At 46.3% G+C, this 21,745-nt stretch overlaps 1 protein-coding gene across 4 annotated transcripts in view; it reads right to left on the bottom strand.

Annotated features, from left to right (window-relative positions):
- Positions 1 to 21,745, bottom strand: part of mmp16b (matrix metallopeptidase 16b (membrane-inserted)) — a 52,209-nt gene that overhangs the window by 14,053 nt on the left and 16,411 nt on the right. For 2 of the 4 annotated variants that reach the window (XM_046322130.1, XM_046322131.1), the window contains 6 exons: positions 20,700 to 20,816; positions 17,945 to 18,111; positions 17,184 to 17,321; positions 1,619 to 1,798; positions 1,141 to 1,358; positions 762 to 900 (listed from right to left, as the gene is read on the bottom strand). In XM_046322130.1, the coding sequence (XP_046178086.1) occupies positions 762 to 900; positions 1,141 to 1,358; positions 1,619 to 1,798; positions 17,184 to 17,321; positions 17,945 to 18,111; positions 20,700 to 20,816 (959 nt within the window). The remainder of the gene's footprint in view (positions 1 to 761; positions 901 to 1,140; positions 1,359 to 1,618; positions 1,799 to 17,183; positions 17,322 to 17,944; positions 18,112 to 20,699; positions 20,817 to 21,745) is intronic. The other 2 variants (XM_046322132.1, XM_046322134.1) reach the window with 1 other exon arrangement.

Genomic DNA, 21,745 nt, shown 5'->3' with positions numbered 1-21,745 from the left:
ACACTATAAATAAATAAATGAATTAATTAAAAACGCACACAAATCTAGTTGTTTCAACTAACTGGTTCTTTTTTTGTTTACCCAACTTTTCGGTCTAAGTTGAACCTGAATGTTAGGTGGCCCAACATGAGAAAACATACACAAAAATTCGGTCCACTTTAAATTGTCTCATATGTTCATTCAACTAGAAAAATGTAAATCTTTACAAAAACAATATGTGGAACTAGTTACACAGCGCTTTTAACATAGAATGTTTTCAATTGACATATTTGACACACGTTGACATACATGATTACATTTTGGATGTTCATTTATACAGTACTTGACATGACGAATACGAATTACTGTATAAATTAACATGCACAATGTAATCATGTTTGTCAACGTGTGTTAAGTTAAAAGCACTGTGTGTGTAACTACTTCCACATTCTGGCATTTCTGCCAAAATAATCATTTCTAGTTGGATGACGCAAAAACTAAGTTGAATTCAATTTAGTCACGGAACTAAAAATGTTAAATTCTGGTAACACTTTGACCAAAAAGCTGAGTAAACAAAAAAAACATTTTGATTTATTTTACAGTTATGACACTGTGATGACCACAAACAAAATACTTTGCTCTGTCTTTCTTTCTAAATTTCTCTCCTCTAACTAACCTTTAAACCTGATGCTACTTTCTGTTGATACAAGAGTAAAATAAGCTCCATTTCATCTCCTCCATCTGTCTTTCTCTCCCCCCTCTCTCTCATTCTCTTCTCTCACCTTTGAAGAAGACAAACTTCCCCTCGCTGTTTTCGTAGACGGCGTCGATCTTGGCGGGCAGGCCTCTCCAGAAGAAGTTGATCTCCATAGGGTAGCCAGGGACCACCGAGTTGTCCCTCACTCTCCAGAACCACTGGTCCTACACAAATGTAGACAAAATGATCTCTTTTATCATTTTCATCCCCTTCTCTCTACTGTAGTATTACCTAAACTCTGAAACCTGCTTTGCTGTCTAACACCGGGAATGATTGATTCCACTGAAACCCTTCAGCGCTCATCACTACCTCCTCATGCAAACAAACCTTTTTAACACTGTGTTCATGAGATTATATAGGTTAGACAACGATACATCATACAGTATCTGTACATGCCAACCTACCTTGAATACAAACAGCTCCTGTCTGAGGATGGCCAGGGTGTTGAAGCCTCCGTCACAGATGTTGGGATTGGCGTTGGGGTTGGAGGGTTTTGCGCCCTGAGGAGGCCGGTGGGGCCGGACCTGGCGGTCGTGCTTACGGGGTTCCGAGGGGGGGTGGAAGCGTGGGGGAGGGGCCGTGGGTGGGGCTCTGGTGGGCTGGGAGGACCTGTCTGGCGGACCTGGAGATGAATGGGACACATTAGCCTAGCCAGCTAACTAGCTAAGGGCATCACAAAATAACATTATCATTGTAATTATTTTGTCATTGAACATTTTCATTTAACATGATCATTTAACATTTGTTCCTTCAATGAAAACAATCAAACTCGTTTAAAAAAACATGTAGACTAGACAAATATTAACATACTACTTGGTTTAGTATAATGAACAGATATTGAGGGCATGCTTATAATAAAATAAAATGTAGGAAATTCAGTACCATAGATAGACACAGTACCATAGATTTTCTGGATGCCCTGAAGGTCATCGTGAGGTAGTTTAAAGTTCTCTGTGTCCATGTACTGATAGAAGGGAGCCATGATGGCTGTGGGGTCGTTGGAGTGCTCTAGGCCAAGGGCATGACCCAGCTCATGGACTGCCACCAGGAACAGGTCATTACCTGGGAAGGGCGATAGTGTCATGTTTGTCATTTATTATCATGTCTTGTCCCTGTGCTCCCCATGCTATTCGTTTCCCTCTGCTGGTCTTATTTGGTTCTTTCCCTCCTATCCCTCTCTCTCCCCCTCCCTCTCTCACTCTCTCGCTCTCTCTTCTCTCTGTCGTTCCGTTCCTGCTCCCAGCTGTTCCTATTCCCCTAATCATCATTTAGTCTTCCCACACCTGTTCCCGATCCTTTCCCCTGATTAGATTCCCTATTTATTCCTTTGTGATCCGTTCCTGTGCGATCGGTTCCTTGCATTGTATTCACGATGCTGTGATTGCGTTTCGCCCTGTCCTGTCGTGTTTTTTGCCGTGATTGTGTATCACCCTGTCCTGTCGTGTTTTGTGCCTTCTTCAGACGCTGCGTGTGAGCAGGTGTCTCAGTTGACTACGGCCTGCGCCTACCCGAAGCGACCTGCAGTCTGTGGCCGCTTCTCCAGTTGTTTTCCCCTCTACTAATCTAGAGGATTTCAGTTATTCGGTTTTGAACATTAATAAACTCTGTTTCTGTTAAGTCGCGTTTGGGTCCTCCTTCACCTGCATGACAGAAGGAACCGACCAAAGAATGGACCCAGCGACTTCAGACGCTGTTTACACTGCCGTCAAGATCCAAGGAGCCATGCTCGGCAGACACGAGCAGGAATTGTCTGCTGCTCGCCATGCCGTGGAGAACCTGGCCGCTCAGGTTTCCGACCTCTCTGGACAGTTCCAGAGTCTACGTCTCGTGCCACCTGTTACTCCCTGGCCTGCCGAGCCTCCAGAACCCAGGGTTAATAACCCACCTTGCTACTCCGGGCAGCCCACTGAGTGCCGCTCCTTTCTCACGCAGTGTGAGATTGTGTTCTCTCTCCAACCCCACACATACTCTAGAGAGAGAGCTCGGGTTGCTTACGTCATTTCACTCCTTACTGGCCGGGCTCGAGAATGGGGCACAGCTATCTGGGAGGCAAGGGCTGATTGCTCTAACAGATTCCAGAACTTTAAAGAGGAGATGATTCGGGTTTTTGACCGTTCAGTTTTTGGTGAGGAGGCTTCTAGGGCCCTGGCTTCCTTATGCCAAGGTGAACGGTCCATAACGGATTATTCCATTGAGTTTCGCACTCTTGCTGCCTCTAGTGAGTGGAACGAGCCGGCGCTGCTCGCTCGTTTTCTGGAGGGACTCCACGCAGCGGTTAAGGATGAGATTCTTTCCCGGGAGGTTCCTTCAGATGTGGACTCTTTGATTGCTCTCGCCATCCGCATAGAACGACGGGTAGATCTTCGTCACCGGGCTCGTGGAAGAGAGCTCGCATCAACGGTGTTTCCCTGCTCCGCATCGCAACCATCTCCCTCCTCTGGCTTTGAGACTGAGCCCATGCAGCTGGGAGGGATTCGCATCTCGAATAAGGAGAGGGAACAGAGGATCACCAACCGCCTGTGCCTCTATTGCGGAGTTGCTGGACATTTTGTTATTTCATGTCCAGTAAGTGGCCAGAGCCCATCAGTAAGCGGAGGGCTACTGGTGAGCGCTACTACTCAGGTCCCTTCATCTAGATCTTGTACTACTATGTCGGTCCATCTACGCTGGACCGGTTCGGGTGCTACATGCAGTGCCTTGATTGACTCTGGGGCTGAGGGTTGTTTCATGGACGAAGCATGGGTTCGGAAACATAACATTCCTTTCAGACCATTAGACAAGCCTACGCCCATGTTTGCCTTAGATGGTAGTCATCTTCCCAGTATCAAATTTGAGACACTACCTTTAACTCTCACAGTATCTGGTAACCACAGTGAGACTATTTCTTTTTTGATTTTCCGTTCACCGTTTACACCTGTTGTTTTGGGTCATCCCTGGCTAGTATGTCATAATCCTTCTATTAATTGGTCTAGTAATTCTATCCTATCCTGGAACGTTTCTTGTCATGTGAAGTGTTTAATGTCTGCCATTCCTCCCGTTTCTTCTCTCCCTACTTCTCAGGAGGAACCTGGCGATTTGACAGGAGTGCCGGAGGAATATCATGATCTGCGCACGGTCTTCAGTCGGTCCCGAGCCAACTCCCTTCCTCCTCACCGGTCGTATGATTGTAGTATTGATCTCCTTCCAGGGACCACGCCTCCTCGAGGTAGACTATACTCTCTGTCGGCTCCCGAACGTAAGGCTCTCGAGGATTATTTGTCTGTGTCTCTTGACGCCGGTACCATAGTGCCTTCTTCTTCTCCGGCCGGGCGGGGTTCTTTTTGTTAAGAAGAAGGACGGTACTCTGCGCCCCTGCGTGGATTATCGAGGGCTGAATGACATAACGGTTAAGAATCGTTATCCGCTTCCCCTTATGTCATCAGCCTTCGAGATTCTGCAGGAGCCAGGTGCTTTACTAAGTTGGACCTTCGTAACGCTTACCATCTCGTGCGCATCAGAGAGGGGGGACGAGTGGAAAACGGCGTTTAACACTCCGTTAGGGCATTTTGAGTACCGGGTTCTGCCGTTCGGTCTCGCCAATGCGCCAGCTGTTTTTCAGGCATTAGTTAATGATGTTCTGAGAGACATGCTGAACATTTTTGTTTTTGTCTATCTTGACGATATCCTGATTTTTTCTCCGTCACTCGAGATTCATGTTCAGCACGTTCGACGTGTTCTACAGCGCCTTTTAGAGAATTGTCTCTACGTAAAGGCTGAGAAGTGCTCTTTTCATGTCTCCTCCGTTACTTTTCTCGGTTCCGTTATTTCCGCTGAAGGCATTCAGATGGATTCCGCTAAGGTCCAAGCTGTCAGTGATTGGCCCGTTCCAAGGTCACGTGTCGAGTTGCAGCGCTTTTAGGTTTCGCTAATTTCTATCGGCGTTTCATTCGTAATTTCGGTCAAGTTGCTGCCCCTCTCACAGCTCTTACTTCTGTCAAGACGTGTTTTAAGTGGTCCGGTTCCGCCCAGGGAGCTTTTGATCTTCTAAAAGAACGTTTTACGTCCGCTCCTATCCTCGTTACTCCTGACGTCACTAGACAATTCATTGTCGAGGTTGGCCTTCAGAGGTAGGCGTGGGAGCCATTCTATCCCAGCGCTTCCAGTCTGACGATAAGGTTCATCCTTGCGCTTATTTTTCTCATCGCCTGTCGCCATCTGAGCGCAACTATGATGTGGGTAACCGTGAACTGCTCGCCATCCGCTTAGCCCTAGGCGAATGGCGACAGTGGTTGGAGGGCGACCGTTCCTTTTGTCGTTTGGACAGACCATAAGAACCTTGAGTACATCCGTTCTGCCAAACGACTTAATGCCCGTCAAGCTCGTTGGGCGTTGTTTTTCGCTCGTTTCGAGTTTGTGATTTCTTACCGTCCGGGTAGCAAGAACACCAAGCCTGATGCCTTATCCCGTCTGTTTAGTTCTTCTGTGGCTTCTACTGATCTCGAGGGGATTCTTCCTTATGGGCGTGTTGTCGGGTTGACAGTCTGGGGAATTGAAAGACAGGTTAAGCAAGCACTCACGCACACTGCGTCGCCGCTTGTCCTAGTAACCTCCTTTTCGTTCCTGTTTCCACTCGTCTGGCTGTTCTTCAGTGGGCTCACTCTGCCAAGTTAGCTGGTCATCCCGGTGTTCGAGGCACTCTTGCGTCTATTCGCCAGCGCTTTTGGTGGCCGACTCAGGAGCGTGACACGCGCCGTTTCGTGGCTGCGTGTTCAGACTGCGCGCAGAAGAAGTCTGGTAATTTTTTTTCTGCTTCTGCTCCTGGTCTTGCTGGGTCTCAGTCTGTTCCCTGCCATCGCATCTCTCCTGTTCTTGTCCCTGCCCTTGCTGTGTCTCAGTCTGTCCCTAGTTCTCATTTTTTTTTTAGAGTAGTACCCTAGTTTCCCTTTTTATCGTTTTTCGTTACGGTCCTGAGGAGAGGAGTTGGGTTCTTTCTCGGGACGTGCTGGACCGTTTGATCTATGATTTCCTCCGTTGCTGCCAGTGTTCCTCCTCGAGAGCGCCAGGAGGCGCTCGGTGAGTGGGGGGTACTGTCATGTTTGTCATTTATTATCATGTCTTGTCCCTGTGCTCCCCATGCTATTCGTTTCCCTCTGCTGGTCTTATTTGGTTCTTTCCCTCCTATCCCTCTCTCTCCCCTCCCTCTCTCACTCTCTCGCTCTCTCTTCTCTCTGTCGTTCCGTTCCTGCTCCCAGCTGTTCCTATTCCCCTAATCATCATTTAGTCTTCCCACACCTGTTCCCGATCCTTTCCCTGATTAGATTCCCTATTTATTCCTTTGTGATCCGTTCCTGTGCGATCGGTTCCTTGCATTGTATTCACGATGCTGTGATTGCGTTTCGCCCTGTCCTGTCGTGTTTTTTGCCGTGATTGTGTATCACCCTGTCCTGTCGTGTTTTGTGCCTTCTTCAGACGCTGCGTGTGAGCAGGTGTCTCAGTTGACTACGGCCTGCGCCTACCCGAAGCGACCTGCAGTCTGTGGCCGCTTCTCCAGTTGTTTTCCCCTCTACTAATCTAGAGGATTTCAGTTATTCGGTTTTGAACATTAATAAACTCTGTTTCTGTTAAGTCGCGTTTGGGTCCTCCTTCACCTGCATGACAGATAGAGACTATGGATTTGAAACACACACGCACGCACACACCACAGGAGGTTGGTGGCACCTTACATGGTGGAGGACAGGCACGTGGTAATGACTGGAGTGGAATAGGTGGAATGGTATCAAATACATCAAACACAAGGTTAGGAAGAGGTTATTGAGGCTGGGAGATGTCTTCAGGAACCACAGCTTACACCATGCCCAGGGCATTGGAACACTCATCACGTCCTGCTATATTTTCTGGATTTTTGTTCTTCTCATTTTGTCTGTCATAGTTGAAGTGTACCTATGATGAAAATTATAGGCCTCTCGCATCTTTTTAAGTGGGAGAACTTGCACAATTGGTGGCTGACTAAATACTTTTTTGCCCCACTGTATATACAGGCTGGCGGCCTAGGAGGGGAGTGTCTATCTAAGTGGCAGTGTTGTGCCGTGCACATATCCATTCTGGCTGCCCTGGATGCGGTTAGTTCTTCCTGACGTGCCTCTGGCTTTGACCCTCTAGATGTGCTGTCCCGCAGGCTTCACTAACAGCAGTCAGAGCAGAGCAGGTCGGCAGCAGGGTAATTAAGGTAAAGTGCTGCCTGACGGTGGGTGGATGGAGGCCAACAGGGCTGAGAGAGGAATCTGATTACCGTCTTCAAGCAGGCTGGATCCACCCTCCACCCTGCCCTGCCCTACAGCTATGGTACAATACACTCCCTCACCATAACACAGTAGAAATGTGAGTGTTTATTCTTGTGGCAGGGATAGGCTCTGCACTATGACCTGGGCCCAGATTCACAAAACACAACTTACTCAAAAATGTAAGAAGCTTCTGAAGAAAAAAACAAAGTTCAGAAGTACAATTCCTCAACAATATCTTAAGATTTCACGATATTCTTACAAACTTCTCAAATATATTCTTACGAACCTATTTGCCATCTTCTTAAAAATTGTCACATATACTCCCTCTCTGGCCTCTAGGTCATCAGGCTGCTGATTATCCCGCACACCTGTCACCATCTTCAAGCACACCAGCGCCTCATGACACTCTGCACCCAGGTGGTAAGGGTAGGTAACAACACGTCCGCTACGCTGATCCTCAACACAGGGGCCCCTCAGGGATGCATGCTCAGCCCCCTCCTGTATTCCCTGTTCACTCATGACTGCATGGCCAGGCACGACTCCCACACCATCATTAAATTTGCAGATGACACAACAGTGGTAGGCCTGATTAGTGACAACAATGAGACAGCCTATAGGGAGGAGGTCATAGACCTGGCCGTGTGGTGCCAAGACAACAACCTCTCCCTCAACGTGATTAAGACAGGTGATGATTGTGGACTACAAGAAAAAGTGTACCGAGCACCGAGCACATTCTCATCGACGGGGCTGCAGTGGAGCAGGTTGAGAGCTTCAAGTTCCTTGGTGTCCACATCACCAACAAACTAACATGGTCCAAGCACACCATGACAGTCATGAAGCGGGCATGACAAAACCTATTCCTCCTCAGGAGACTGAAAAGATTTGGCATGGGTCCTCAGATCCTCAAAAGGATCTACAGCTGCACCATCGAGAGCATTCTGAACGGTTGCATCACTGCCTGGTATGGCAACTGGTCGGCCTCGGAACGCAAGGCACTATAGAGGGTAGTGCAAATGTCCCAGTACATCACCGGGGCCAAGCTTCCTGCCACCCAGGACCTCTATACCAGACGGGGTCAGAAGAAGGCCCTAAAAATTGTCAAAGACTCCAGCCACCCTAGTCATACACTGTTCTCTCTGCTACCACACGGCAAGCGGTACCGGAGCCGGATCGCCAGGCTCCCCTGCTTCCACCGGCTCCCCTGCCTCAGCCAGATCGCCAGGCTCCTCTGCCTCAGCCAGATTGCCAGGCTCCTCTGCCTCAGTCGGCTCGACAGGTTCCCGTGCCCCAGCTCGACAAATTCCCACACCCCAACCACCCGTGCCCCAGCTGGCTCGACAGGTTCCCGAGCCCCAGCCGGCTCGTCAAGTTCCCGCGCCCCAGCCGTCTGCGCCCCAGCCGGCTCGTCAGGTTCCTGCTCTTCAGCAGGGGTGACCAGTCCGCTCCTGATCCCTGGGTTCGTTCCCTTTGTCAGCGTCCTGCGGTTGGAGCCGTGCATTGGGGAGGGCGTACTCTTACGTATACTCCCTCTCCGGCCTCTAGGTCATCAGGCTGCTGATTATCCTGCACACCTGTCACAAGCGCACCAGCGCCTTATGACACTCACTTGATCTCCATCACCTTCTTGATTATCTTCCCTATATCTGTCACTCTCCTTGGTTAGTTCCTCAAGTGTTATTGACTCTGTTTCATGTTGGTGCATTGTTTGCGTTTCGTGTTTATTGTTTTGTTTATTTATTAAAACAGTCATATTGTCGGGGCAACCGATTTAGCTTGCTATCTAGTATTTTTTTGTACAGCGATTATTGTTCTAAAACATGTTTTGGGGTTTAAAATAATCAATACTGAAACTTTCAGATTAAGTTTGTGAGTGACTTAAACATGTTAAATTGCTTTCATTAGCTTATTATCTTATTGCCCTGAGTTTAAGACAAGGGTTTATATATCTTGGAATTAAGAACATTTACAAGAATCTAATTTCTTCTTCACTTTTTGCTTAAGAATAAACATATTATATATGTTCGATTTTGGGATTGCAATTTCAGAAAATGTCCATAATATATCTGCAGTAATAGTGATACTTACCCACAGCGATTCACATGTACTTTTTCCAAAGCTACATTCATTTGACAATCCTTGAATGATTGTCCCTCTTTATTCAAAGTAAAGGCCTAGTATATGATGGGCCTATTCATATTTGAATTAATATTTTGTTAAAGCCTATACACTATAGAATAGATTCAGATCATTATACAATAACATTTCAATTGATTACAATTATTTCTTAAATTCCCATCAGGCGTTATTGTCTCGGTTTCCATGTTCAGACGCATTCCTTGTTTTTGTAGTGGTACGTGTTTGTTTATATTCAACTCTCAAACTGCTTCCTGACTCCCTGCGTCTACATGACAAAATAACACCTCACCACATGGAAGCAGCAGTTGATCAAGACATCTCCCAGATGGAGATCATGACTAGCTGGCTCAACTGGGGACGGGTATGGAAGAGGTCCTCCGTTCTTCAATGTCTCGGGCGAAGGATTCTCTCCTATGTGTCGACCCAGCGAGCCAGCACCCCTGCCCATCTAGCAGTCCATCCGGGTCAGTGAGGTCCGTTTGTCCCTCCCGGACAAATACGATGGGACTCCATCAAAATGCCCGTGGCTTCTTACTCCAGTGCTCCCTCTATTTCACTCATCAGATGGGAACCCCACCACTGAGAGGTGCAAGGTTGCCATGGTTATTTCCCTGCTGACTGGACGGGCATTGGAGTGGGCTACGGCCATCTGGGAGAGAGGAGAAGAGGAGCTGGTTTCATATGAGGTGTTCTTGGCTCTGTTCAGGAGGGTCTTCGACCATCCACTAGAGCGCAGAGATTGAGATGAGCACTTACTCCACCTACGGCAGGAAGGCCAGACAGCTACAGAGTACGTCCTCACCTTCAGGACAGTGGCAGCATCCAACAGATCAAATCAAATCAAATCAAATTTTATTTGTCACATACACATGGTTAGCAGATGTTAATGCGAGTGTAGCGAAATGCTTGTGCTTCTAGTTCCGACAATGCAGTGATAACCAACAAGTAATCTAACTAACAATTCCAAAACTACTGTCTTATACACAGTGTAAGGGGATAAGGAACATGTACATAAGGATATATGAATGAGTGATGGTACAGAGCAGCATACAGTAGATGGTATCGAGTACAGTATATACATATGAGATGAGTGTGTAGACAAAGTAAACAAAGTGGCATAGTTAAAGTGGCTAGTGATACATGTGTTACATAAGGATGCAGTCGATGTTGTAGAGTACAGTATATACATATGCATATGAGATGAATAATGTAGGGTAAGTAACATTATATAAGGTAGCATTGTTTAAAGTGGCTAGTGATATATTTACATCATTTCCATCAATTCCCATTATTAAAATGGCTGGAGTTGGGTCAGTGTCAATGACAGTGTGTTGGCAGCAGCCACTCAATGTTAGTGGTGGCTATTTAACAGTCTGATGGCCTTGAGATAGAAGCTGTTTTTCAGTCTCTCGGTCCCAGCTTTGATGCACCTGTACTGACCTCGCCTTCTGGATGATAGCGGGGTGAACAGGCAGTGGTTCGGGTGGTTGATGTCCTTGATGATCTTTATGGCCTTCCTGTAACAACGGGTGGTGTAGGTGTCCTGGAGGGCAGGTAGTTTGCCCCCGGTGATGCGTTGTGCAGTCCTCACTACCCTCTGGAGAGCCTTACGGTTGAGGGCGGAGCAGTTGCCGTACCAGGCGGTGATACAGCCCGCCAGGATGCTCTCGATTGTGCATCTGTAGAAGTTTGTGAGTGCTTTTGGTGACAAGCCAAATTTTTTCAGCCTCCTGAGGTTGAATAGGCGCTGCTGCGCCTTCTTCACGACGCTGTCAGTGTGAGTGGACCAATTCAGTTTGTCTGTGATGTGTATGCCGAGGAACTTAAAACTAGCTACCCTCTCCACTACTGTTCCATCGATGTGGATAGGGGGTGTTCCCTCTGCTGTTTCCTGAAGTCCACAATCATCTCCTTAGTTTTGTTGACGTTGAGTGTGAGGTTATTTTCCTGACACCACACTCCAAGGGCCCTCACCTCCTCCCTGTAGGCCGTCTCGTCGTTGTTGGTAATCAAGCCTACCACTGTTGTGTCGTCCGCAAACTTGATGATTGAGTTGGAGGCGTGCGTGGCCACGCAGTCGTGGGTGAACAGGGAGTACAGGAGAGGGCTCAGAACGCACCCTTGTGGGGCCCCCGTGTTGAGGATCAGCGGGGAGGAGATGTTGTTGCCTACCCTCACCACCTGGGGGCGGCCCGTCAGGAAGTCCAGTACCCAGTTGCACAGGGCGGGGTCGAGACCCAGGGTCTCGAGCTTGATGACGAGCTTGGAGGGTACTATGGTGTTGAATGCCGAGCTGTAGTCGATGAACAGCATTCTCACATAGGTATTCCTCTTGTCCAGGTGGGTTAGGGCAGTGTGCAGTGTGGTTGAGATTGCATCGTCTGTGGACCTATTTGGGCGGTAAGCAAATTGGAGTGGGTCTAGGGTGTCAGGTAGGGTGGAGGTGATATGGTCCTTGACTAGTCTCTCAAAGCACTTCATGATGACGGAAGTGAGTGCTACGGGCGGTAGTCGTTTAGCTCAGTTACCTTAGCTTTCTTGGGAACAGGAACAATGGTGGCCCTCTTGAAGCATGTGGGAACAGCAGACTGGTATAGGGATTGATTGAATATGTCCGTAAACACACCGGCCAGCTGGTCTGTGCATGCTCGGAGGGCGCGGCTGGGGATGCCGTCTGGGCCTGCAGCCTTGCGAGGGTTAACACGTTTAAATGTCTTACTCACCTCGGCTGCAGTGAAGGAGAGACTGCATGTTTCCGTTGCAGGCCGTGTCAGTGGCACTGTATTGTCCTCAAAGCGGGCAAAAAAGTTATTTAGTCTGCCTGGGAGCAAGACATCCTGGTCCGTGACTGGGCTGGATTTCATCTTGTAGTCCGTGATTGACTGTAGACCCTGCCACATGCCTCTTGTGTCTGAGCCATTGAATTGAGATTCCACTTTGTCTCTGTACTGACGCTTAGCTTGTTTGATAGCCTTACGGAGGGAATAGCTGCACTGTTTGTATTCAGTCATGTTGCCAGACACCTTGCCCTGATTAAAAGCAGTGGTTCGCGCTTTCAGTTTCACGCGAATGCTGCCATCAATCCACGGTTTCTGGTTAGGGAATGTTTTTATCGTTGCTATGGGAACGACATCTTCGACGCACGTTCTAATGAACTCGCACACCGAATCAGCGTATTCGTCAATATTCCCATCTGACGCAATACGAAACATGTCCCAGTCCACGTGATGGAAGCAGTCTTGGAGTGTAGAGTCAGCTTGTTCTGACCAGCGTTGGACAGACCTCAGCGTGGGAGCCTCTTGTTTTAATTTCTGTCTGTAGGCAGGGATCAGCAAAATGGAGTCGTGGTCAGCTTTTACGAAAGGGGGCGGGGCAGGGCCTTATATGCGTCGCGGAAGTTAGAGTAACAATGATCCAAGGTTTTACCACCCCTGGTTGCGCAATCGATATGCTGATAAAATTTAGGGAGTCTTGTTTTCAGATTGGCTTTGTTAAAATCCCCAGCTACAATGAATGCAGCCTCCGGATAAATGTTTTCCAGTTTGCAAAGAGTTAAATAAAGTTCGTTCAGAGCCATCGATGTGTCTGCTTGGGGGGGATATATACGGCTGTGATTATAATCGAAGAGAATTCTCTTGGAAGATAATGCGGTCTACATTTGATTGTGAGGAATTCTAAATCAGGTGAACAGAAGGATTTGAGTTCCTGTATGTTTTCTTCATCACACCATGTCCCATTAGTCATGAGGCATACGCCCCTCCACTCTTCTTACCAGAGAGATGTTTGTTTCTGTCGGCGCGATGCGTGGAGAAACCCGTTGGCTGCACCGCCCTGGATAGCGTTTTCCCAGTAAGCCATGTCTCCGTAAAGCAGAGAACGTTGCAGTCTCTGATGTCCCTCTGGAATGCCACCCTTGCTCGGATTTCATCAACCTTGTTGTCGAGAGACTGGACATTGGCAAGAAGAATACTGGGAAGTGGTGCGCGATGTGCCCTTTTCCGGAGTCTGACCAGAACACCGCCGCGTTTCCCTCTTTTTCGGAGTCGTTTCCTTGGGTCGCTGCATGCGATCCATTCCGTTGTCCTGTTTGTAAGGCAGAACACAGGATCCGCGTCGCGGAAAACATATTCTTGGTCGTACTGATGGTGAGTTGACGCTGATCTTATATTCAGTAGTTCTTCTCGACTGTATGTAATGAAACCTAAGATGACCTGGGGTACTAATGTAAGAAATAACACGTAAAAAAACAAAAAACTGCATAGTTTCCTAGGAACGCGAAGCGAGGCGGCCATCTCAGTCGGCGCCGGATGTACCCTATTCTGAAGAGGATTGCGCGAGGAGATCCAGACGGAGTTGGCGTGCCGAGATGACACCCTCTCCTTGGACACACTTATCGTGATGGCCATCTGTCTGGATAACGTTCTGCGGGAGCACCAGCACCACCATCACCTCTCTCCCTCCTTTGTTGACCAATCTGAGTCAGAGCCTGAACTCATGGAGATAGGGGCCAGGCACCTCCCTGCGGCTGAGCGACACCGTCATAGACAGCTGGGGCTCTGTCCCTATTGTGGACAGGAGGGGCACCAGCTTCAGCAGTGTCCGATATGTCCCAACCCAGGGTCCACAAGAGTAGAGGGATGGAAGGTCCCATGATCATCCGTCTCCTAGGTTTGGTGCAACTATTCCACCATCCTCCCTTTCCACCAAACCCTTTCTAGTGTCTATCACTAGCTGGCTGTCCCTCATATGCTGTATCTACTGCTCTAGTGGACTCCTGTGCCGCAGGGAATTTCAATGACGAATCCCTTGCCGCCTCACTGAACATCAAATCGAATCAAAAATCAAATCAAACTTTATTTTCCACATGCGCCGAATACAACAAGTGTAGACTTTACCATGAAATGCTGACTTACAAGTCCTTAACCAACAGTGCAGTTCAAGAAGAAGTAAATATTTACTAAGTAGGTTAAAATAAAAAGTAATAATAAAAAGTAACACAATAAGAATAACAATAACGAGGCTGTATACAGGGGGCACCGGTACCGAGACAGTGTGCAGCGGTACAGGCTAGTTGAGGTAATCGGTACATGTAGGTGGGGGTGAAGTGACTATGCATAGGTAACAAACAAACAGCGAGTAGCAGCAGTGTGCAAGAGGGGTGAGGTGGGATGGGAGGGAGGGGTCAATGTAAATTGTCCGGTGGCGAATTTTATGAATTGTTCAGCAGTCTAATGGCTTGGGAGTAGAAGCTGTTGAGGAGCCTTTTGGTCCTAGACTTGGCGTTCCGGTACCGCTTGCCGTGCGGTAGAAGAGAAAATAGTCTAAAACTTGGCTGACTGGAGTCTCTGGCAATTTTATGGGCCGTGACACCGCCTATTAAATAGGTCCTGGATGGCAGTAAGCTTGGCCCCAGTGATGTGCTGGGCCGTTCGCACTACCCTCTGCAGTTGCCATACCAGGTGGAGATGCAACAGGTCAGGATGCTCTCGATGGTGCATGTACAGTACCAGTCAAAAGTTTGGACACAACGACTCAAGGGTTTTTCTTTTTACTATTTTCTATCAAAACTATGAAATAACACATATGGAATCATCTAGTAACCAAAAACATTTTAAACTCCCGAGTGGTGCAGCAGTCTAAGGCACTGCATCTCATTGCTAGATGTGTCACTACAGACAACCTGGTTCGAATCCAGGCTGTATCACAACCGGCCGTGATTGGGAGTCCCATAGGGCGGCGCACAATTGGCCCAGCGTCGTCCTGGTTTGGCCGGTGTAGGCTGTCATTGTATATACGAATTTCTTCATAACTGACTTGCCTAAAGGTAAACATTTATTTTTATTTTTTAAACAAACCAAATATATTTTATAGTTGAGATTCTTCAAAGTAGCCACCCTTTGCCTTGATGACAGCTTTGCACATTCTTGGCATTCTCTCAACCAGCTTCATGAGGTAGTCACCTGGAATGCATTTCAATTAACACGTGTGTCTTGTTAAAAGTTCATTTGTGGAATTCCTTGCCTTCTTAATGAGCTTGAGCCAATCAGTTGTGTTGTGACAAGGTAGGGGTGGTATACAGAAGATAGCCCTATTTGTGAAAAGTCCGTATTATGGCAAGAACATCTCAAATAAGCAAAGAGAAATGTCAGTCCATCACTACTTTAAGACATGAAGGTCAGTCAATTTGGAACATTTGAAGAAAATGAAAGTTTCTTCAAGTGCGTCAGCAAAAACCATCAAGCGCTATGATGAAACTGGCTCTCATGATGACTGCCACAGGAAAGAAAGACCCAGAGTTACCTCTGCTGCAGAGGATAAATTCATCAGAGTTACCAGCCTCAGAAATTGCAACCCAAATAAATGCTTCACAGAGTTCAAGTAACAGACACATCTCAACATCAACTGATCAGAGGAGACTGCGTAAATCAGGCCTTCTGTCACGCCCTGATCTGTTTCACCTGTCCTTGTGCTTGTCTCCACCCCCTCCAGGTGTTGCTTATTATCCCCGGTGTATTTATCCCTGTGTTTCCTTTCTCTCTGTGCCAGTTCGTCTTGTTTGTCAAATCAACCAGCGTTTTTGTGTCTCAGCTCCTGCTTTTTCCAGCCTCTCTTTTCTCGCCCTCCTGGTTTTGACCCTTGCCTGTCCTGACTCTGAGCCCGCTTGCCTGACCACGAGCCTGCCTATCGTCTTGTACCTTTTGGATTTTGACCCGGTTACGGAACCCCTGCTGGCCCTGACCTCGAGCTTGTCTATCGTCTTGTACCGTTTGGACTCTAACCTGGTTTAGAAACTCTCGCTTGTACCCAACCTGCCTTTTGCCTACCCCTTTTGCTATAATAAATAACGGAGCTCAACCATCTGCCTCCTGTGTCTGCATTTGGGTCTCGCCTTGTGCCCTTATTCCCTCGTGGTCAAATTGCTGCAAAGATTCCACTACTAAAGGACACCAATAATAAGAAGAGACTTGCTTGGGTCAAGAAACATGAGCAATGGACATTAGACTGGTGCAAATCTGTCTTATGGTCTGATGAGTTCAAATTTGAGATTTTTAGATCCAACCACTGTCTCTTCGTGAGACGCAGAGTAGGTTAACTGATGATCTCCGCTTGTGTGGTTCCCACTGTGAAGCATGGAGGAGGTGTGATGATGTGGGGGTGCTTTGCTGGTGACACTGTCTAAGATTTATTTAGACTTCAAGGCACACTTAACCAGCTTGGCTACCACAACATTCTGCAGCAATACGCCATCCCATCTGGTTTGGGCTTACTGGGACTATCATTTGATTTTCCACAGGAAAATGACCCAACACACTTCCAGGCTGTGTAAAGGTTATTTGACTGAGATGGAGAGTGACGGAATGCTGCAACAGATGACCTGGCCTCTACAATCACCTGACCTCAACCCAATTGAGATGGTTTGGGATGAGTTGGTTTGCAGAGTGATGGAAAAGCAGCTAACAAATGCTCAGCATATGTGAGAACTCCTTCAACTATTGTAAAAGTATTCCAGGTGAAGCTGGTTTTGAGAATGCCAAGAGTGTGCAAAGCTGTCATCAAGGCAAAAGGTGGCTACTTTGAATTATCTAAAATATATTTTTTATTTGTTTAACACTTTTTTGGCTAATACATTTTCCCATATGTGTTATTTCATAGTCTTGATGGCTTCCCTATTATTCTACAATATAGAAAATAGTAAAAAATAAAGAAAAACCCTTGAATGAGTAGGTGTGTCCAAACTTTTGGCTGGTACTGTATATTATTGACATTTTCTGAAATTACAATACAAAAAATGTGTAGCACCTTTTAAGAAGACATTTCTTAACGTTTTGTGAATCTGGGCCCTTGTCCTGTGCAATACAGCATGATCACATATGCAGACTGCATATATTTGTTTTCTTCTATGGCATTAGTCTTTGAGATGATTCTCTCACAACCATATTCATTTTTTCCATCTGTTCCTCTGTTCCTGTTCCCCTCTCTCTCTCTCTCTGTCTCTCTCTCTCTCTCTAACCCCCACACCTCCATCTCTCACCCCCACACCTCCATCTCACCGTCATGGTTGGGGTTCCCTAAGGTCCAGGGTTCGTCTGAGTCGAAGTGGGTGTCCCCTCCAATCCCAGGGCCCGGGAAGTAGGCGTGGGCGAGGAACCCCCCCTCGCCGTCGAAGGGTGAGCTGTCACCGTGGAAACCTGAGGTGAGATCAATTTATTTCATCTTCAAAGTTTACACTAGGAAAACAAAATTAGGGCAACAGACATACACTGAGTTCCCAAAACATTAGGAACACCTGCTCTTTCCATGACATAGACTGATCAGGTGAATCCAGGTGAAAGCTATGTTCCCATATTAATGTCACTTGCTAAATCCACTTCAATCAGTCTTGATGAAGGAAAGGAGACAGGTTAAATAAGGATTTTTAAGGCTTGAGACATTGTGTATGCGTGCCATTCAGAGGGTGAATGGGCAAGACAAAAGATTTAAGTGCATTTGAACGAGGTATGGTGGTAGGTTCCAGGCGCACCAGTTTAAATGTGTCAAGAACCGCAACGCTGTTGGAATTTTAACGCTCAACAGTTTTCTGTGTGTATCAAGAATGGGAAGCATTGTAGGAAGAATTGGAATCAACATGGGCCAACATCCCTGTGGAACACTTTCGACACCTTGTAAAGTCCACATCCCGATGAATTGAGGCTGTTCGGAGGGCAAAAGTGGGTGCAACTCAATATTAGGGACGTGTTCCTAATGTTTTGTACACACAGTGTTGTTTCAGATACAGTTTCCTCTCCCCAGAACCATTCCATACAATTCTCACCTGAGGCGAAGATGATGGTGATGTCCACGTCCCGCCGGCCGCTCTCCAGGGCACTGTAAGGGACAGCCTCGAAGCGGAGCGGCGTCACCCCTTGCCACACATCAAACGCACGCCGGATGGCATCGTGGGTCTCCCTGGCGCCCACTTTGGGAGTGACGTTCTTTATGCTGAGGGAGGAAGAGGGGGTGAGTCAATTAAGAACATATTTGTATTTACATCGACAGCATGTTTTTACAATAAAGGCCTCGGCCCCGATTCACAAAACACTTCTTATGCAACAATTAAGAAACTTGAAAAGAAAAAAGAAGTTCATGGGATAATTTGTAAGTGCAATTCCTCAACAATATCTTAAGATTTAATAATTTTCTTATGAACTTCTCAAATATCGACATACAAGTCCCCCCATATTCTGAAATTGTATTTCCCCCGCAGTTTTATACAAAACAATGAACGGTGTGCTTTAGGACCATGCGGATGCCTCCGAGTGGTCGGGTAGGCTGTTTGGAGTGTTTATCCATCTAGATAAAAAATGATGTCCCCACCACTTCTAAAAGTTGTGCCCCTGCTTCTTAAGATGTTTGTTGCTAGGCAACCAATTTAGCTAGCTATGAAGCTAGAAATGGCAATCATGTTAGCATATTTCCTACTGAGATTACTGTTCTAAAACAATTTGGGTTTAAAATAATCAATACTGAAACTTTCAGAGTTTGTGAGTGAATTAAACATGTTCAATTGCTTTCATGAGCTTATTCTCTCACTGCCATGAATTTAAGAAAATTATTTAGCCATCTTGGACTTAAAAAGATTTACAATAATCTAATATCTTCTTCACATTTTGCCTAAGAAGAAACATATGAGATATGTTAGATTTTTGGGGATTGCAATTTCAGAAAATGACCATAATAAATCTGCAGTAATAGTGATAATTGTCAAACAAATCCCCCCCCCAACATTTTTGCTTAACTTTTCGCTTTAGGGAAAACATAAGAAATAGCGCAAGAACATAACATTTTTGCTTAACTTGATAAGTCTAAAATAGCAGTAAAGAAGAAGTGTCTTCTTAGGTTTTGTGAATCTGGGTCCTGATGTTAAGAGACAAAATATAAAAGAGTGGAAAACAGATTGCGTAATCCATCCTTTGTGGGGTTTTGAGGGGGGGGGGTGGTATTGTAGAGTTGGATGGTACCACCAGTTAGACGAGCCATTGTGTACTGGTAAGACAATATAAGACATTGACAATACTTGGAAGAAAATATTTAACACCTTGCTACATTTCACATCATTAAGATGAAGCTTTAGCACAAAGCAGGCCCCAACAAAAACAGCATTTTAAATATAGAAAAACAGACAGAAGCACATATCTGCCCAAATTCAAACCACCTCTCCCACTATTGCCTGGGGAGAATATTCTCTAAAATGGATGATGAGGCACTCTAAAAGTTTCACTTTTAAACTATTCCAACAAGCCCAGCAGCTTTCACTGCACTTTTAACATGGCTGTCGTTATCAGTCGTTTGCAGACGGTGAGAGCGAGAGAAATCTTCTTCGCCTTGTCTTCTCTCCCCAACTCATTTTTACAGAGCGAGTGCAGCCAGACAGCACAGCCAAGCAGACTGACATTCCATTAGAAGAGGTGCCTCATCAATCCACATGCAAGAAGGAAGGAAGGATTTGAATAAATTTACAGAGTTATCGTCTATGCCGGCTGTAACCTGTCAATTTCCCACTGCACTGAGGAGGACCCATTATCCTGCTCTCTCAGACCCCATTAGCAATGGTGATAAGATGGAGAATTTGAATATTTTGGTAAGATTATTGGATGATTTACATGGAGAATCTTAGAGAATTGGACAAGAGAAAAGTTGTCCTCGATCATCCTTGCTATTGAAATGAAGTAGTTTGTCTGCTGATATTCTTAAAATGCAAACAAAAGTTAACTGCAAAGGAATGCAAAGAAGAGGTTGAAAAACATTCCATAACTTTATTCTGTTCTCTGACTTGACTTCTATTTACACACAAAATGTTATTCTGTGTAAATCCATTTCTGTGTGTGCTCATATGTGCTGTATCCAAGGAAATGCAGAGGGCATATGAGACCAAGGCGAAAGAGAGTGGAAGAGAGAGTGAGAACACAAATTAATAGCTACACTGACAAACATGGAACCCTATAATAATAGTTGACTAACGTCGCTCACCTTTAGGTGATGTGTGTACGTGCCGGCCTACGTCTCTCACCTTTAGGTGATGTGCGTACGTGCCGGCCTACGTCTCTCACCTTTAGGTGATGTGTGTACGTGCCGGCCTACGTCTCTCATCTTTAGGTGATGTTTGTACGTGCCGGCCTACGTCTCTCACCTTTAGGTGATGTGCGTACGTGCCGGCCTACGTCTCTCACCTTTAGGTGATGTGTGTACGTGCCGGCCTACGTCTCTCACCTTTAGGTGATGTGTGTACGTGCCGGCCTACGTCTCTCACCTTTAGGTGATGTGTGTACGTGCCGGCCTACGTCTCTCACCTTTAGGTGATGTGCGTACGTGCCGGCCTACGTCTCTCACCTTTAGGTGATGTGTGTACGTGCCGGCCTACGTCTCTCACCTTTAGGTGATGTGTGTACGTGCCGGCCTACGTCTCTCACCTTTAGGTGATGTGCGTACGTGCCGGCCTACGTCTCTCACCTTTAGGTGATGTGCGTACGTGCCGGCCTACGTCTCTCACCTTTAGGTGATGTGTGTACGTGCCGGCCTACGTCTCTCACCTGTAAGTGATATGTGTTCGTTGCCACTTCTGCCCCGTCAGTGCATACCTCCGCTTCCGCGACCTCGAGTTGCCTTTTAGTTTGTCTGGATTCCCACACCTCGGCCTTTTCATCCAACTAAGGAGGGAGGAAGTGGAGGTTGAAGAGAAGGAAAAAGAAGGGATGGGGACGATGAGTTGGTTAGATAAGTACAAGAATCTGGTGACAGATATACCTACAGGATGTTTAACTGGTTATATTTGATGCCACAAATATTGCCTTACATACTGCGGTTCAGTGGACAATGGGACAAGTGGTTCCCACTGTAAAGTAGAGCTGCTTCATACTACCCCTAATAACTACATACTGTACAGTATGTACCTTTTTCAAATGTATATTTCAGAATCATCAACAAGATTCAGCCGTGGGCTGATTTCTTTTTCCTTTTTTTCTCTCTTTTTTTGTCTGGAGACGATGGTCAGGGGGCCGGAACATACAGTAGACTGCAAAATGCAAACTGACCGCAAGAAGCCAAAACAGATATAATATTTGTCAAAGATCACATATAAACCAAATTTTATTAGTCACATGTGCCAAATACAACAGGTGTAGTAGACCTTACAGTAAATGCTTACTTATGAGCCCTTAACCAACAATGTAGTTTAAACACACACACACACACACACACACACACACACACACACACACACACACACACACACACACACACACACACACACACACACACACACACACACACACACACACACACACATATATATATATATATATATACACATACATACACATATATATATATATATATATATATATATATATATATATATATGAATAAAAGTAACAAGTAATTAAAGAGCAGCATTAAAATAACAATAGGGAGACTAAATGCAAGGGGGTACTGGTACAGAGTCAGTGTGTGGAGGGGGGGGCACCGGTTAGTCGAAGTAATCTCTCTATTCGTGGGAATACTTTGGAACAGATTTACAAAATGTAAATGCCTTGGAGCTGGTTTTCTGGGGGTTTTATTGTCCAACAATAAATAATAA

Source organism: Oncorhynchus gorbuscha, linkage group LG22 (assembly GCF_021184085.1).
Source record: "Oncorhynchus gorbuscha isolate QuinsamMale2020 ecotype Even-year linkage group LG22, OgorEven_v1.0, whole genome shotgun sequence".
Classification (NCBI taxonomy): Eukaryota; Metazoa; Chordata; class Actinopteri; order Salmoniformes; family Salmonidae; genus Oncorhynchus; species Oncorhynchus gorbuscha.
Note: the sequence above shows the minus strand (reverse complement) of the source record. Positions and strands in the feature narration are given on the sequence as shown.